The sequence below is a fragment of the Mus musculus genome, chromosome 15 (assembly GCF_000001635.26).
Source record: "Mus musculus strain C57BL/6J chromosome 15, GRCm38.p6 C57BL/6J".
Lineage (NCBI taxonomy): Eukaryota > Metazoa > Chordata > Mammalia > Rodentia > Muridae > Mus > Mus musculus.
In genome coordinates, this window is record NC_000081.6 from 51,832,460 (window position 1) to 51,851,166 (window position 18,707).

General features: G+C 38.6%; 1 protein-coding gene across 1 annotated transcript in view; it reads right to left on the minus strand.

Annotated features, from left to right (window-relative positions):
• The window catches only part of Eif3h (eukaryotic translation initiation factor 3, subunit H), a 78,899-nt gene that overhangs the window by 45,897 nt on the left and 14,295 nt on the right, over positions 1-18,707 (minus strand). Inside the window, exon 2 of the mRNA NM_080635.1 lies at positions 10,009-10,165. Coding sequence (NP_542366.1) covers positions 10,009-10,165 — 157 coding nt within the window. The remainder of the gene's footprint in view (positions 1-10,008; positions 10,166-18,707) is intronic.

Genomic DNA, 18,707 nt, shown 5'->3' on the forward strand with positions numbered 1-18,707 from the left:
TTCCTTTCTTCACTACTGAAAATAAATGTTTTTTCAAGCTAAGGCATTTGCTGTAACACATAACAAACAACCATTAAATAGCAGTGAAAGACTACTTCTATGATAAAGAAAATCAGTGGAAGGAAACGCTGATGGTCCTGATGAGTAAAAATTTCATTTACTGGCATTAAGCTAACTGAAGTTTAAAGATTTCAGGTTCAAAGGCAAGACAATTTATCAAGCAAGTTAACTTCTGTGATTAGTATAATTCAGTCATTATGGCTGAAGCAGTTAAAAATAATTCCATACGTTCTTGAAGATGTTCATCAAACCACTTAGCAGTTGGGAGGGAAAGCTGAGAACCTCAGTGCCGTCTCGAAACATGAAATATGTTTCAAATGTGTATATTTATATCAAACAATAATTAATTGAATTATTCCAGTCATCCTTATAGCATTCCCTACCATATGAAGTGTAATTATGGTCTAGGCAAAAGCTATGGAGAAGTCAGATGGACCTGGTATCCGGTGGCTTTCAAGTCTCTATGCAATGGTTTTCTTGTTCTAAGATTATTCTAGCTGTTGAACTTGCACCTCCTCCAAATTTTGGCTTGGCCAGAATCTTTCTTTTAAAGAAAAAGAAAAGAAAATCTCTTTGCAATGAAAGAAATTGTGATCTAAATCATGATGACAAGAAACCTTAGCAATTTAAATAGACAAGCCTTGAAATAATATTGTGATCAAAGTATCAAGCAGCCTAATAAAACCCAGGTGCCTTCGCCTTATCATATGTGGTCCTTATTACCACGCTGCACTATTTAACCTACTTCCTGGGGTCAACAACCACTTTCTGTTATTAATTCCTTCCCATTAATGATCTGCTGAAATTACCATGTTTTCTGATAAGACAACTCTTTTTTCAAAAAGAAAATAAAAAAAGTAAAAAGTCAAAGTAAAAAGAAAGAGTGGGTTTTATTTTGAATGTTTCAGAACTGGAGCCATGATTGGCAAGCCTCAGAAACCACAGTGGCTTTGTACTATTAGCATCCATTCAAGGCTCTGCTACGTCCTAGGGAGGCAACCAGATGACCATGGTTAGTAGAGTAGAGTAAGGGCTCACACATTTTATGATAACAAGCAGCAGCGACATGAAAAGCATAAGCACACAAACCTGCTTTACAGCCCTAAGATTCAAATGAGAACGTCGCCCCGACAAAAGTGTATTATTGCTCCAAATACTTCATCCTTCAAAGGTCCCCGGCGGTACAACTTGAAAGGTCGGAGGCAATGTTCCCAGCTATAGGTACTGCTGCCTTTTAAAATGGGAACTAAATGTCTTAGGGAATTTAGGGAGCATAATTTGGTTCCAGAAAGATTTCACGACGGTGATGTTGAAGTGCCAATAGTTATTACATCCACCTCAACATTTGATTCAAGGACTTAGAGCAGCACTGGATTTTAAAAAGGAGGAAATTATTTTAATTTATCTGCCTTCTTTCACCAGCTCAACCCCACCCCCTGAAACATTGGTAAAAACAAACCATTCGGAAGACTTGGCACTAGACTAGGGTGAAGGACTGGCTGAAAACAGTGCAGTAATGCGCCCTTGTGTACCTTCTCCTCTGGGCGTGAAGGTTTTCCACGTGGCTCTGCTCTGTCCCAACCACGGGTTCCAGGCCATCCAAAGGGAAGGTGAGAGTTGGGCATGTTACAGGCCTCCATTTTACACACAGCTACCTACACTAGTCACAAAGACAGTTGCCACAGCTCAGTGTGCCACGAGTGGCACCCAGTGTTCACACAGCCTCCTTACAGCAGAGGGATCCGTTTCTTTTCTTTCATTCTGTTTGCCCAGATGGCAGAGGCAGCAGATTGGAAGCATTGCACAACATATCACTTAACCATACTGTGTACTCAGTAAAGAAGGAAATTCACATGACAGGCTTTATCAGTACTGTCTGTTTAAGTCATCTGCAAAGCAATGGATTCGAGAAAGCCTGTGCCATCAGTCAGGCACCGACTTCTTCCGTTAAATAAAACCATCTATTCGAGCTATTTGCAGATGCAGTCAGTGGCATTTAATAAGAACTTGTTCTACTCGGCTTAATCTATACTTCAGTTAGTTTCTCCATTCTGGGTAGCAATACTAGAGGCTGTGTTGACTTCCAGAGACTGTGCTCAGAATGCCTGAGCTGACTTGATTCAACCACCACTACTTTATGGTTCATGTAAAGCTTAGAGCTGCTCTGGATCTTTAACGAGTATGGTACACACACACACATAAACTTACATTTTCTGAAATCTAGGTTAAATTCAACAACCACAGACTTCAGCTATGGCAATGCTTTAAGTGAATACTGTAAGCTGATTTCAGGTCTGCACCACTCACTGACAGCGTCTCTGACAAACTAGCAGGATCAGTCCAGTTCTCTTCAACTGGATCTCCGTGCACAGGCATGTTAGCTGGAGCTCCCATCTCTAGATGCGCCACTAATTTAACCTTGTGCTTCTTTCCTCAATTCCCTACTTACCATATGATCCATATCACAAATGTGCAAACTAGCAGGGGAAACCAGAACCACAGAGAAGCTCAGTCTAGACCTCCTTTTCCATGTCTCTCAATGGAAATGTATAGTTCCCAAGTGAGAACTATTAAGTCTGCCTGTACAGTTCCCATAATTAGCTACTAGTGTTTTTTCTAGTCAACGCCCTGTAGGAGACAATCTGAAAAGAAACACATGGGTGACTCTGAAGAAAGAGCAGTCTGGCTTGCCGCTCACACCCAGAATCTGTGAAGCAATAGGAAGCACCTAGACACACTAAGGTCTGAGTATGCCGTGTCCTCTCCTTACCATCCCTTTCCTTACTGAAGCACCAGAGGAAAATCAAGGCATCGCCTCACTGTTCTTCACCTAATCCTTCACACTGTTCTAGTACCAAATTTCTACTGTTTTGAAGGTAGAACTGAGCTCGAGTTGAGTTGATAGAAATATGATAAATCAAAATAAAACATTTTAAGGAGAAATAATTCACAATACGAGGAACTTTAGTAATACACTTTAAAACTATGTAAATATAGGTGGTGGTCCATCTCCTGTCTGCAGCCCTCGCGCCGAGGAAGGAGGCAGGAGGAGAATGAGTTTGAGAAGACCCTTAGCTACAGTAAGGTTTCTAGGCAGCCTTGGCTACACGAGGCCCTGTCTCAAACAACAAACACCAAAACAACTCACTAAGCACATTTAAAGCACCGGGAGTTGCTATCAAATGAGGTGAAAAGAATAAAATACACTACTACTAATATACTACTAATACAATGCAAGAATGATCCGTTTGTAAAATTTCAAGAATAAATTATTTTGTTATATAGTAATTTTAAATCACAGAATTAATATTTATTTGTCATCCTACTTTGGATGAATGGATGAGAGACAGACAGACAGACAGACAGACAGACAGACAGACAAAATGAATCTAGCATCTTCACTTATCAGTTTTCACTTTGTCCTCTAACATCATATAACACCTAACAACTAACATCATCTCTTAGGCTTCCGTGCTTCAAGCCAAATGTGCTGCTCAAAACAGCCAAGTTCCATAAGGAGCAGACCCGTGCAGTCCTCCCCTTCCCCAACAGAACCCATAGTAAGATTCAGTAAGGATGGCTGGCAGAGGCCCAGCTGCAGCTACTGCTGTCATCCTTGCAGCCTGCTCAGGCTAACGGCAGGTCAGAAATCTCTAGAGTTCCAACTAGCTCTGCAGTCAGACTCCTACTTGCTGGCTCTAAACTTACCTGCTATAAAACACGTCTGTACAGCATCACCACCTATCTAGTTCTGTCAAATAGAAATAATGTGGACGTATCTCTGCAAAGACTGCTGAAATGAACATTCAATCCTCTCCTTATTCAAGCAGAGGCTGCCTACATGTTAAACGATGTCTAACAGTTAGATGTTAGAAAAAACAAGGGTAAATAAATGCACACAAGAGCATGGCCAGGAAGTGATTCAGGGTATATAAATCTATACTATATTAGGTCAAAATAAACACTGCTTTTGTGTTTCACTACATCAGAAAGCAGATAAAGGGTACCAACGAAGCTTGCTGGTCTCTACAAAGGTACTAAGTAAGACTCAGGTGAGAAAACAGTGAAGGTATGGAAAGCTCCCTGGGAGCAATCTCAAGCAGAAAGGTTAATTCACAACAAACGGACTTTACGTCTTATAGATTTCTCTTTGGAAAATGCAACATCCACATCAAAAACACCAAACCTAATTATAATTAGTCTAGTTATACACATACAATTTACAGGTAAGGTAATATAGTTAGTTGGAGGACTGAAATTGGTCAACATTTCTAGGCAAAATAGAAAATGAGTTGAAACTTGCTTCTTAGGAAACGGTTTATAGAAAAACAGAAATAACAGAGCCTTTGCTTACATGGTCTAATTGTGGTCTTTTGACATTTTAATTAGTGTTAAATAGTTCATTCTTAATGATTATCAGCTTGAAATTTAGTAATAATTCAAATATCTTCACCTATAGTTGTTGTGGATCAAAAGTAAAACAGTTTTTATTTAATTAAAATTTAAACCACTGGGAATGGTAATTTAAGGATTATGTTTTTAGACTTGGGAAACTTAGGAATTTTAAATACTATTTAAGTACTATATCCACCTGTAATTTTCAAATCTTACAGTATTACTTTAAGTCTGCACAAAATTCAAACAGGTTTTCCTTGGCTTCTTTCCAAACCATAGCACTTACACTTGGGGACCGCGGAGAGGACGGCGTAGAGCGCTTTCGTTTCTTTAAGCAGAAAAACCTTTCACATGGACCAGATTTTCAACAGTGCATTTTCTGCGCAATGGTGTTTCTCAACTAATTTTTAAAAAGTGAAATTTAAGACATGAAATAAACACAATGACACTGTTGAAAGTTTTAAAATGAAGCCAGATTTTGCCCACACTTTTATAGGTACTCCTAAAAAACACTTAAGAACAACAAAAAGACCTGAATATACTGAAATTTCAGTTTCACATTTAGATTTTATTTCGTATTTTCTAACCACCTTACAAGGCATATCATTTTAAAGTTTTACTCACAGTCTGAGTGATCAAAATAAGTTGGTAAGGCATTAATCTAAATTAGTTCATTGCTTTCAACGGTCACCACAAAATCATCAAATGTTTATGTTTTGACATTTCAAATAGTACCATGACTAACAACAACAAAACCAGAACTATATAAATTGTGACATGGTCTGCTGCCTAGACTTGTAAAATGAATTATTTATTAAATAGTTAAAATGTATCAAACATTTTACTAAATGTTTTATACAGAGCTATGGACTAAATGTCCACAAAGCTGAGACTAGCACAGCACACTAAGACCTGCTTATCATGGGCACGCCTCTCCAAAGCTTCGAGCCCTACATACTACAGGGGCAGCCACATCTCAAGTCAAGGAATCAGTCAAGAAACTTTCTCCAAATAAATGCCAAGTCAAATCATCACAGCAGTTTGCTCTTTATTTCTTGAGATGCCCACATTATTTACTATGTCCCACAAATGTGGATAGTTAGGATACACAAAGAATCGATCATCCTAGCAGTTGCTTAAGCATCACTTCTGTGAGGTCATCGCAAACAAGAAAGCATCCTGACATCTACTCACTCCTACCCTTCTCTCCACCTCACCCCAAATGTATCAAGTACACGCCACACATTATTTACACGCTTCTCTCCCAGCTAGAACTAGGATTTGCTATCTTTCTGTCTTTTTTCACTATCTGCACAATGTCACTTCTGCATAAATGCTGAAATAAATAACCGTGGGTAATCTTTTGTCCCTGAAATATATGTAGCATTTTATCATACTTTCACTTTATCTTTCCAACAAGCTTCAAGCATAACCCCTGAAGTGTCTAATATTTCTACCAAGAAAACTGCCTAATATTTCTACCCAAAAAGTCCTTTGTTTAAAAAAAAGATAGTTTTTTTAGAATGAATGTATTCAACAGATCATAGTGGTTACTAACAATATAGGCAAGGAAACATTAAGCAAGTATCACATCATTCTATAAAACGTCTCCATATTTCTGAAAACTACGAATCATGCTCTCTGTCCTGACCACGCTCTGAATTCTGAGGCAACACAAAGCTGAAGGAGGAGCCTCCGGTAGGTTTCTAGCAGTTCTGGCTTCAGACAACCAAGGAAGGGAGGTGACCACGCAACAAGTAATTAGACCAAGACTGTCTCTGCCATCCAGCACAGCTTTAACATTACAAATATGACGACTGAGAGCTCGCTCTCCTAGCCCAGCAGTAGAAGCAGCACCTGAGCTGCACGGGACTCCTCTGAAGCCCTCATCTCATTAAAGTGACTTTGTAATCATTTAACGAGTCCTGGGAACACTTTCTGCTTTAACTTTTATTTCGAGATAATTCTGTACTTTAAACTTTTAGCAAAAGAAAATTTTGCTACAACGAAAATTGGCCAAAAGCAAGTCCAGGGTCTCATGCATGCCACGGACTTGCTATCTAAGTCCATTCCCTTCTGCAGTTCCCTGCTGCCTTTCTAAGGAGACCGAGTTTGGAGAACAGTGACCACTCTCTCTCTATGACTAACCTAAGGCATGCAAAATTAAGTTTCTCTGTTCCAAATATAAAAATTATGAATTTGGCTCTGATACAAAAAGGTAAGCTTTTTGTAACATCTGCAATATTAAATTGATTTAGTCTGCTAAAAAACAAGACAGTGAGTTATTGAATCTGTGTTTAATTCAGTACACTTTATAACATATTTAAGGAATTCAGTTGTATAAAACAGGATCTGAATCTTATCAGATGAAAATATTTTGTGCTGTTAGCAAGCCTCGGGTTGTATGTCTGAGAAAACAAATTAGTCTCTAGTTCTCCTAAGCTTGATAATAGTGCCCCCTAATGGGAATTTTAACTTGAGGGTTTTTAACTTACATTTTAAAAAGCATATATTCTCTGAGTAGGTTTCCTCACTATAACCTTAAAACGCAAATTCTATAATGTAAGTTGAGCAAAACTGGACCACTCAAAAAGCTACCTATGTTGCATCAAAAAACAAAACATAACAGAAACAAAGAAGACAGACACATTTCTAGGTTTTACAGTATCATAATAACATAATAATATAACACATAATTCAAGAGACCACTAGGCAAGCAGTTTTATCCCAAGAAAACTGTCTCCACCAGGTTTCTGGTACTCACTCAGTGAGCCATCAGCATGCGCCCAGTGAAAGCCACTCTAGGATAGGACAGAAACTGACTGACCGTGGGCTACTGACCGTCGCAGGAGAATGAACCTTTCTTTCACAGTGCAGGCACAAGCTGACACCTGCGAATCAAGCCCACTAAACATCAACAACCCAGAGTGTGTTGTTTTCTTTAAAAGAAAAGGTGAGAAAATTAAAGCAAGAGCTACCTACTCTGCCACCTCCCAGGGTTGCCAGGGAAGTGACACCAACAGTACTACAGCTTTCATTTTGGTGTTCACACTATATTCTGAACTTGGGCAAACTAAGTGCATCGCCCAGAAGACATAAGCACTGAACAACTACAGCGAGCACAGATTTACTATCATCCTATTCTGTGCCCAAACAAGAGGAAGAGAACAAGGAGTAAGAAAGGTATATTACCAGTCACAATGTTTCAAAGAGCCCAAACATAACATCTAGGATACGGACCAATAAGGCTACTGTATAGATCTAACATCTATAGCAGGAATAGAGTGAATAATACATAAACAAATAGGACAGCCTTCCAATAAAACTTTATTTACAACAGCAGGTACAGGAATCAGCTTGTCAACGCAGTTTAAAGCATTTGCTAATATTTCATTTGTAGCACAGATTAAAATTCCTCACTTTATAAAAGGCACAAAAGAAGCCCATATCCCAACAACAACAACAACAAAAACCTCAAGAAACCCAAGTTACATAATGCCATAACTATGAAATACTTGATATTTCAGTTTCATAAAATTGGTGGCCAAAGAAATGACGTCTTTCTTAATAAATACCAATTTGAGGAGGCACTGAATAATGAAAAACAAGGGAGTAAAACAAGTGGTCTTTATCATGACACAAAATAATCCACATTTAGGACTATTCTAAAATACCCAAGCATAGTGGGAAATTTCATTTTTATTTAAGTTTGACAAAAAAAAAAAAAAAAAAAAAAAAAACCTATGGTGACCACACTCTGATGATTGTTAAGAAAAGAGATGGGTTAGGTAACCGAAATTCAAATGTATCGCCTAAGGCTATGAAGAAATACAGAGTGTTATGTTATACTTTCACAGGTATAACGAAAGTGATGAATCTCACTGGAATGTTGTGTTTGCATGTCTCTCTGTCTCTGTCTGTCTGTCTGTGTGTGGGACGGTGCTGCACACATAGAGACCAAAGGTCAATGGCGGGGTCTTCCTGAAGCCTCATTGGCTACTCACTGACGTGCTCGGCTCTCTGCCCGGCGCCCTCGCCAGGATCTGGGGTTACAGATGTGCACCACACAGAGAAGCTTTATGTGAGCGCTGCGGATCTGAACTTGGGTTCTCAACGCTTGTGTGTGACAGGCTTACCAATCGGAGCCACCTTCCCAGCCCCTCGTTAGCTCTTAAAGGTAAACCAAGAGATTGAAACTTGTACATAAATAGACATTAGATATGGAATTATGCTGTTTTATAGTCAACATATCTTAATCTCTGACACACACTTCAGTTTCTTAATGCAGAGAATAGGGCTGATAGAAATCTTAAATTAAGCAGAACAGGACATAATGCCCAGGATTTAAAAATTATTTGTATTACTAAATGCTAAACCAAGTGTCTTCTTGACTTAAAACCTGACACAAGCTTTGTAAAGTACATGTTCACTAGCTAATTATCTTAAACTCATAAGAGGCTACCGTCCAGTGATCAAACTCTAAAATTAACAAAACACTACACAGCATAAGTGCACTAAACATCATTTCTTTATATTCAAAAGAATTTTACTTAAAAATAACAACCACCCAACAAAACCAGGTAATGGCATTGTATATTCTGAGATGGTCTGTGCTCTCATCAGCCACACTTATTCAAGAAAACTCTACAACTCATTTGTAAGAGAAAACAACTGTATCAACAACCACTTGTCCCTTAGTCCTGAAATAGTGAATATTAAATTATTTCCAGATATGCTGAATAGAAAAATTGATCTCTCTGGTAATGCTATTAACAGACTACACACAAATCCCAACATTAATCCTATCAAAGGTGTTTAAGCTTACAGTAATCCAGATGAAAACTGGCCTGTTTAAAACAGAAAAAAAAAATCCATTTTATACAGAAGTTTTAAAATGACACACGAGCAGTTGCGTATCTGAAACAAAGTCAGGCATGGGATTTTTCCGGAGATACTAAATGAAAGCTGATTTCCAGGTGGATGGTGGGAATAATGGAATCAACCTCTGCAAAAATATACCTTACATTTATAATATGTTCAAGTCTCTAAGAGACTAATAAATAAAATAGTGACAGTTAAAAAGTTAAAGAAATTACATATAAATTGTGTCCTAAGAGCTCAAGAAAGTGAAAAGAAATTATTTTCAACTTGGATTTGTTTTGGTTTGGGGTTTTGAGACAGGGTTTCTTTCTATAACAAAGCCCTTGCTCTCGCTTTATAGACCAGGCTGGCCTCAAACTCACAAAGATCTACCTGCCTCTGCCTCCTAAGTGTTTGTGGCTGGTATAATCTTTAAACTACAAGGATAATCTTTCTAAAACAGCTAGCAAAACTTACCTCTTCTTAAACACTTTAAAACAGAAGACAATGGATGCCAAACAGGACAAATAAAACTTTTTTATACAAATTCTCATTGCACAGACATGTCATTTTTTTCCAGAAACTATAAAAACTTAAGCAAACCCAGTACGAGAGGAAGGTTCCAGTGAGAAATGAGCTAACACTATTTGTGTTCACTGCAAAGACACACTTGACAGCAGCCCATAGCCTTACCCTCATCAAAGTCAGCATCATCCTCCGTGTGCTGGGGGAACGGGAAGCAGTTGGTAATCTCTAGCCGGTCTTCCACAACCAGACCCAGGAGCACGCCCTGAACAACCTCAGTGCCTTGTCCTTCTTCTTGATAATGTTTGATTATCTTTAATACTACCTAAAAGAGAATACAAAAGAGAACTTAAAAACCATTCTACTTTATGTTTTACTTACTTCTAAGGGAAAAATAAAAACCACTAGTGAGTTTGCATAACCACAGAAATACATACTTGTCTTGCAAATCATTTCCTTTAGCCTTATTAAATAAAGCTCACAGGAGGCTCTTGGATACTTAACCCTATTAATGAGATCACCAGACATTTGTTAAAATAAAGGAAGCAGATATCAGGAGACATGTGAAATTAATGTAGATTTTTTTAAAAGTTACAAGAGATTCCTTAAAAACCAGGATCTACAAATGCAAAAGGTGTGTTAATGCCCAGAACCAGTGTATTTTCACCAAAAAGCCAGGTGAGGATAACCCTATTTCCTTTCATAGAATGAGTGAGGCTGAAGAAAGCTATTAAAGTATTGAAACAAGCAGTTGCAGGTGAAACATGGAAAGTCTATCTCACATTCTCTTTAGCATTCCTGAACAGCCCCAATTTGTTTTCTTATAAAGACCAAGACCACTCACCCATCAAACATACCCAAATGAGATGGGAAATGCACAGAGGTCTGATTGCCTGCTAAATAAATACAGCAGACAGAGAAATGAGTAGGTAAGGGTTAGTTATTATAGGCGAGAAAGCTTACAACTCTGCAGTGAGGACTAATTGGGTTCAATAAATTCATTTGTCTGAAAAAGTACTCACAAAGAGCATCTGTCAAGTAGCAAAGGATTACCAGGTAGTAGGACATTAGTCTTCCAAGAAAAGATAAACCAGGGACTCACTCCTGTTCCTTTCAATAAATGATATTTCAAATTTAAGAATATATTATCTACAGCATTCAAAACTGGCTAAAATAAAAGACTATCACCAAAGTAATAAATGTATGATCTTGCCATTTCAGTCTCATGAAAGAAAGCATCCACAAACAAGTCAGAGCCAATCCTTGTCAAACCTGGGCAGTTTTACTCATCAATTGAAACTGTATGGTCTTCCTGCTTCCTAACTGCTGCGGTAAGAGTGTGAATGGCCCCCAGACTCCTGTGTTTAAGGCTGTGCCTCAACCAGTGATAATCATTTCTGGAGGTTGTGGAGGTTGGACTTAATTGGAAGATACAGGTTCCTGGGAGAATGGCTTTGAAATTTATACCTGGTCCCTAGTCCCTAGTCCGTAAAGTTTCTCCACCCTCATGAGGTGAACATGTCACCACAATTGTGCTCTACTCAAACATCTGGGGCCATGCAACCACAATCTGATACTCTGAAGCCAAGAACTCTCTCCTGGAAGTTGTTTTTCTCTGGTGTTTGTCAGAGCAACACAAAGGAATACACCTGCACACAATGTATGTTTTGTGTTGCTGTGGCAAGCTGCCTGATAGCCATTTCAGCTCAGGTTCAGGGGTTCCAAGACGTTCCAGAGTGAGGCAGAGCATCATCTGGGTGGCATAGTGGAGTTGCCTGAGCTACTACTAGCTCCGTGGCAGCAAACAGGAAAGGGAAAGATCAGAGACAACTACAGCCACTCAAAGCAGGCCCTCGGGTATTTATTTCCTCCAGCCAAGCCCCACCTCGTAAGTTTCCAACACCATCAATGAATCCAACAGAGGATTAAGTGATTGAGCCAGAAGCCTTGTGACCCAATTATGTCCCAAAGCCCGTCAGGAGGCAATCCAGCTTTGAACAGGAAAGTTTTTGGGAAGATACTTCACACCTAAACCATAGAGGTACTATACTATCAAAGGTTTTATTCAAGTAATGCAGTAGAAATCTTTCACAAACTTGAAATTAGAACAGCAAACAATAGAGGGAAAAGTGGGGAGTAAAGAAAAGTGTGTCTTTCCTGAGAAACCTACACTTATCTATATTTCATCCCAATTTCTCATGATGTCTTGTCTGTAAATTACATTTTAATCTTCATTATTTTATGTATGTGTGTCCTTGTGACTTTATGTGCATCACATGTGTGCAGGAGCCCATGGGGACAGTAATGGAGTTAGGGAGTAGTTGTGAGCCACCTTGTAGGTGCTGGAAACCAAACACAGGCATTTGTAAGAGCAATAAGCTCTTTTAACTGCTGAGTCATTCTCCAGCCCCTCTAAATTATTTGAAAAAACTGAAAAAAGAAAAGAACTATTGAATAAACAAAAGAAAGAAAAACCAGAAATTCCTGACTAGAACAAATTGGCACACTTATTTTATAATTCTACAAAACCAAGAATGTGTCAAATACATGTGTTTAAAACTTTTAAAAGATGTGTGGGATCTGGAATATCAACATTGCTCATCCAAATGAAGGGCTGTTTTACTCTGCATTACACCTTCAACACTAACACAGACACCAGCATGTGAAAGCTACTCCAAATGTAGTTTCCTCAAGAAACGGATAATAAACATTATCAGTAATTCCTGATGCACCAGCCCTCTACTCAATGCCTTACATGCAATGAATGACTTAATTTAATCCTTACAGCTACCTTTTTATAAAGCCAATTATACTATTTTCCTATCCTCTCTGAGAAACAGGTAAGCTGACATAAAATGATTATATTTAGGAAAGCCTTGACACTTTGAGGTATTTCACAGTAACTGAGAAAGTGTAGGTGTGCTGAACTTGTTCATAACAAAGGCTAGACAGTGACGATACAATGTCAGCCTCTCTAGGAGGTGTCCCTGTAACTATGGCTACACACTGAGGGGTTGATGAATGAACGGGCAGACGAGCTTACAAGGCCAGGCAGCAGAAATCTGTGAAGAAATAATGATGATGATCAAATTGTGCCCCGGTTCCCAAACAGCAAGTGAGCATCTAGCTGTTAGGTAGCGGTCTCAGGAGATGCACGCTGGAAATGTCCACCCATAATAATCCTATTTTCAGCCATGTTCAAGTGCTCACTTCTCTCAAATCACCCATGTTTCTTTCCATAAAACAGTGCTGACCTATTTAATTAATCCTATTTATGGATGTCAAGGCTCCCTGCTCTTATTTTCAAAGCTGATGCATGGAGGTCTCCAAAACAAAAAAACATACTCCCATAATATATTTTGTTTTTAATGAGTCACAAATGACCCCCCACACACGGAAGCCCTACATCACTTGTAGCTTAACAAATAATGTAATAAACTTTTTCAGAATAAATAAGTACTTAAGAGCCCAATCCTAATCTCTGATGTCAGAATTAACTGATCAAAGCTAAATGTGTATACTTTCCAGGGAGTTTTGAGTTTAGATTCTCCATGTGTCTATAACACCCTACTCTAATATTTTAATTATAATTTAAACGTATATGTATAGGTGTGTGTGCCTATGTGTAGGTATCTGCCCTTGAGTGTGAAAGCCAGAAGTCACTGGATTCCCTAGTGCTGGAGTTACCTGTGGTTGTGAGCCACCTGATGTGGGTGCTGCGAACAAAATCTAGGGTCCGTTGCTAAGTAGTGCTCTTAGCAACTATACCATCTCGTCTGACCTATTCTAACTTCCAATAAACATGATCCAGCTGTCCTCTGTCTTTATTTTGGTTTAACTCTTCAAAAGGTTGTAATGCCATGAGCTTTCTTTCTTCTAAGACTTTTCATTGTTTCTAAAAAGTACAGACAGTGAAAAATACCGATCAAATCCAAATATTTTAGTTATAAAAGCAAAAATATCAGGTCTACTTGGAATATCATTACAGAATAGGGACAAGAAAAGCAGAGACACTAGGAAGCACACACATTTTCTCTAGTCCAGTAAGTCTCAGGGCTATGAACTGGCCAAGACAAGAACCAGTGCTGACTAGAAACCTTTAAATGAGCACAACAGACATTCCACTATAAACGCTGCCTGGGAGAGGTGCACCAGAGACACTGTGCACAAGTCTTCTAAGACTCTGAAATGTCATTATGCTCAGGGTCTGAATGTTTAACCCACTCAATTTGCCCTGCCCACCAAGTGTCCAACTGCTGTTCTAGGAATCGTGAGTTGTCTCTAGAATCTTCTTGAAGATTTTGAATAGAATAAGGCAAGGAATCCTCCCAGCAAGACACTGCCCATGCCTGCTCAGACAACCCTAAAGGGAACACTTTTGTCTAGATCACCAATGCACACCGTGAGAGAGCAAAACAGGCAGGCTGATACTAATCTTCAAGGAACATAAGGAGAATGGTCTGGCTTTAAAAAGGCAACAAACACAACTTCACTTTAATTCAAAGTCTAAAACCTACAAATGATTTTATTTAAGATAACAGTGTCCTCAAAAGTACCAGGTGCCCTCAACCTCAGGCACCCACGCAGAAGAGGAAGTGGAAGATTGTTAAGAGCCAGAAGTGACTGAGGAGCCAAGGAAGTGTCTTCTAGACACAACAGGATTGATACATATTTGAACTCAAAGTCTCACTGAGTGCATTAACCACACGTCAGTGCAGCCCCTGTTTCCAGGAGTAGTGAAAACCAACTCAACAGTAGTGTCAGTTTTTCTGTGTCATTCTGCTTTGGGCTTTTTCTATCTTATTGATCTTTTGCTTGTTTATTTTGATTTTGATTTTTTGTGTTTTGTACTTTGTTTCTTGTTTTTGTTTTCTTTTAAAGAGACAGGAAAGAGTTGGGTGGGTAGGGAGGTGACAGAGATCTGGGCACTGGGGGAGGGAAACATGATCAAAATAAATTGTACAAAAAAATTTCTTTTCAATAAAATGTCAGAAACAAGCCAGGCAATGGTGGCACACATTAACCCTAGCATTTAGGGGGCAGAGGCATGCAGATCTTTGTAAATTCGAGGCCAGGCTGGTCTACATAGTGAGTTCCAAGATGGCCAGAACTACATAGAAGGGCCCTGAAGAAAGAAAGAAAAAGAAAGAAAGAAAGAAAGAAAGAAAGAAAGAAAGAAAGAAAGAAAGAAAGAAAGAAAGAAAGAGAAAGAAAGAAAGAAAGAAAGAAAGAAAGAAAGAAAGAAAGAAAGAAAGAGAAAGAAAGAAAGAAAGAAAGAAAGAAAGAAAGAAAGAAAGAAAGAAAGTTAGTTAGTTGGTTTAAAACATACAGGGAGAAATATATATGCCAATGCAAAATAACTAAGTTATTACATTAGCAATCAGTAATGCTTAAATTTTATGTGTTAACACGATGAGTAAAACTTCCCATGATTCCCTAAGACCCCCCTGTAACATATTGGACGCTTTCCTAGGGAGTGTGTAATACTGGGCATTCCAGGTCATCTACATAAAGTCAGTCATCAACCTAGGCTACATAAGAAAAGGGGGGGGGGGGGTTAAGGATTGGGGCTTTTCTTATGTCCTAAAAGGAAAGACTTTAAATCTTACCAAAATACAGATAATGCTTTGGGACAAGTCCAGGTCTTTGAAGAACACTACCTAGAGAAAGCTTGCATCTTCTGCATAGACTTAGCAGGCTTCTGTGTCACTCCCTCAGGAATTCATTTGCTCAGATATTTACTGACTTAATTCTAGAGCCAAGACACCTCTCTCATACCTCTCTCATAAAATGAAGCAAATTAATAAAGTCTATGCTTTCATGAGGTTCCAGTTTTTAGAACAGCAAGTCTCAAATACAGGTTCCCTTTGTTCTCACCTGAAATGTGAGATGTTCCACACCAAGCAAGTCCCCAGTTCTCTCCCCTCCGTGACCTTAGTGTCACTCTACCTGAAGTTAGTATCAGATCCCTATGGGTAAGAGCTGCACCACACCATCAAGCCTCAGGCACTTCTGACCACCAGACTATAAACCAGGGATTCCCACAACATCCCGCAGGTTTATCCACCGGATTTAAAAGGCTTACAGAATCCAGGGAAACACATTACTTAATATTTGCTAGTTTAAGAAAATAAGAGAAAGGAAAGGACAAGGACAAGGGAAAGGGGAGGGGGGAGGGGGAAGGGGGGAGGGGGAGGGGGAAGGGGGAAGGAGGGGGAAGGGGGGAGAAGGGGGAAGAAGAGGGAAGGGGGAAGGAGAAAGGGGGAAGGAAGGGGTAAGGGGAAGGGGGAAGGGGGAAGGAAGGGGAAAGAGGAAAAGGGAAGGAAGGGGAAAGAGAAAGGAAAAGGAAAAAGAGAAATGGCCAGGGCAAGGAATGGAAGCAGGAGTGGAGGCTCTGAGCCTTCCACACTCCCAGGACTCTACCTATTGAGATTCTAAACCCAGCAATTTGTCTTATTTTTACTGATCTTTTATTAGATTACACTCATCTCCAGCAGACCCAACTCCTTCCCCGAAGTCAGGAGTGAAGTCCAAACACTCCAGTTTCTTTATGGACCAGCCTCATCCTACATCACCTCATTAACACAAACTCCTCGATGTGATCAGAAGGCTGAATGTGAACAAACCCCTTCCTGTCACTCAAAGCCCTAAGAGTTCTAGGAGCTCTGGGACACAAACTGGGAATAAAAAATAAACTCACACAGGTCCCTCTTCTAAACCTCTAAGCCCCTAAAATTGAGGGCTCCCAAAACTTCAGTACTGATAATTTCATGTCAGAAAATGAAACTGAGAAATTCTGACATTTCTCTTTAAAAACCGTAATGAATACACTCTGCATATGCATAACCTATATTCTTAAGAAAAATAACTTTTCCAAAACAAAATATTTGCTCATGGGTCAAAAAATGGCACTTTTAGACTTTTAGAAGTTAATTTTTAAAATTTTATTCATTAAAATTACATTCTATGAACATCATGGAAATATTATTGATAATTTTTCTCACTGTGCTTGAAATTAGCATTTTCTTAATGTTTAACTTCAAAGAGTTTTTGTTATTTTGAAATTTTTAAAATATACATACTGATAAAATAATTTCTCTCCTAGACACACTGATAATCTTTTTTAAATAAACTGATTGTTTGACAATGTGCACAGATAAATAATTCGTTTTAAATGCTCTCTCATTATGTCAGATGGTAATAATATAAGGACTTTTGAATATATTTCTTAATGATTCATTTTTAATATTTTATGCTTTTACTATGCTTAACTCCCAAAGAATATTTTGTATGTTTTGAAACAATTTACTATTCAACATTAGATATAGGATCCTCAATTATGGATAGTATTATATATTCATTAGTGATATTTTTATGGTATGAAAGGAAATTAATATAAAAGTTGAGCAATTATTTTATGTATTATGATTCTCAAAATATTCAATATTCTTAATGTTTGATGTATAAAAATGCATTTAAATAATAAATCTAAGAAAAAATATTTTATTCAGAACAGAAAAATCAGTTTTACATTTCATAAATCTTTTTAATGTCTTATTTTGTAGAAAGCAATTGGATTATGCCTGCCTTTGTATTCAATCTTTTTTATATCACTTATCACTGAGCATCTGGAACGTCTACTGAGCACTCATGAAGGAATATGTAACAAGCTGGCAAAGTTTATGGATTATGAAAAGTCTGACCCTGGAGACTTTTAAAACAAGACATTAATGACTATAAGGAAAACCGATCGTGATTATAGTTTGTGAAAAATAATTATTAAAAAAAGGGGTGATGCAAGGAGGGACAAGAATGTGGGCTTCACTAGGGGGTGCAGCAAAGACCATATGCAAAAAGAGCTGAAGAAGCAGTCGCCTAGGGAAGACCTCACAGAACACAGCAGCTGCACTCTTGGGACACTGCTTAGATTGTCAACATCTACTTTTCTTAAGATATGTAAACTGGATTTATTGTTTTTATTTTTTAGAATGTATGTGTATCTAGTATTTGCCTGCATCTATGCCAGTACACAACATGTGTGCTTGAAGCCTGTGGAGGTAAAGAGGATGTTGGGTGCCCTGGAAATGGAGCTACAGACGATTGTGAACTGCAATATGGGTGCTAGAAACCAAATCTGGGTCTTCTGCAAGAGCAACCAGTATTCTTAACTACTGAGTCATCTATCCAGTCCCAGTAAATTGTATTTTAAAGACATCAAAAAACACCTAGAGATGGTGGAGTTTAATGCCTACAACCCCAGGTAATCAAGTACCTGAAACACAAGGATAACAAATTAGAGGCCAGCCTCAGGAACTTAGTGAGACTGCATCAAATTAAGCAAAAGGCTAGAAATACACCTCAGTGGGAAAAGGTTTCCCCAAGTTCGATTCCGAGCACAAATAAAGGAAGGAAGGAAGGAAGGAAGGAAGGAAGGAAGGAAGGAAGGAAGGAAGGAAAAGGAAGGGAAAGGAAGGAAAGAAGGGAGGGAGGGAGGGAGGGAGGGAGGGAGGGAGGGAGGGAGGGAGGGAGGGAGGGAGGTGGGATTGGGGATGCCAACTTCAAACCCTAGCATAAATAAATAGGTAAATAAAGAAGCAGCTAAAAAAGGATGGGGGTGTTCACCCAGGGTGAGTGGGCTTGCTTACTCTGTATCACAGAACAAAACAGAAACGTGCAACACCAATAAATACCTCAGACATCTAATGAATACCCGAATGCCATGACATTTAAAACAGAATGTTTAAAAACTAAAACACCTACGATGTGAATGGAGTTATGTGCTTTGATGAATAAGAATCCTCTTAGGATATCTGTATCAATTATAACAAGCATATGCTTGTTTTCTATTCAAAAGATATCAAATACGA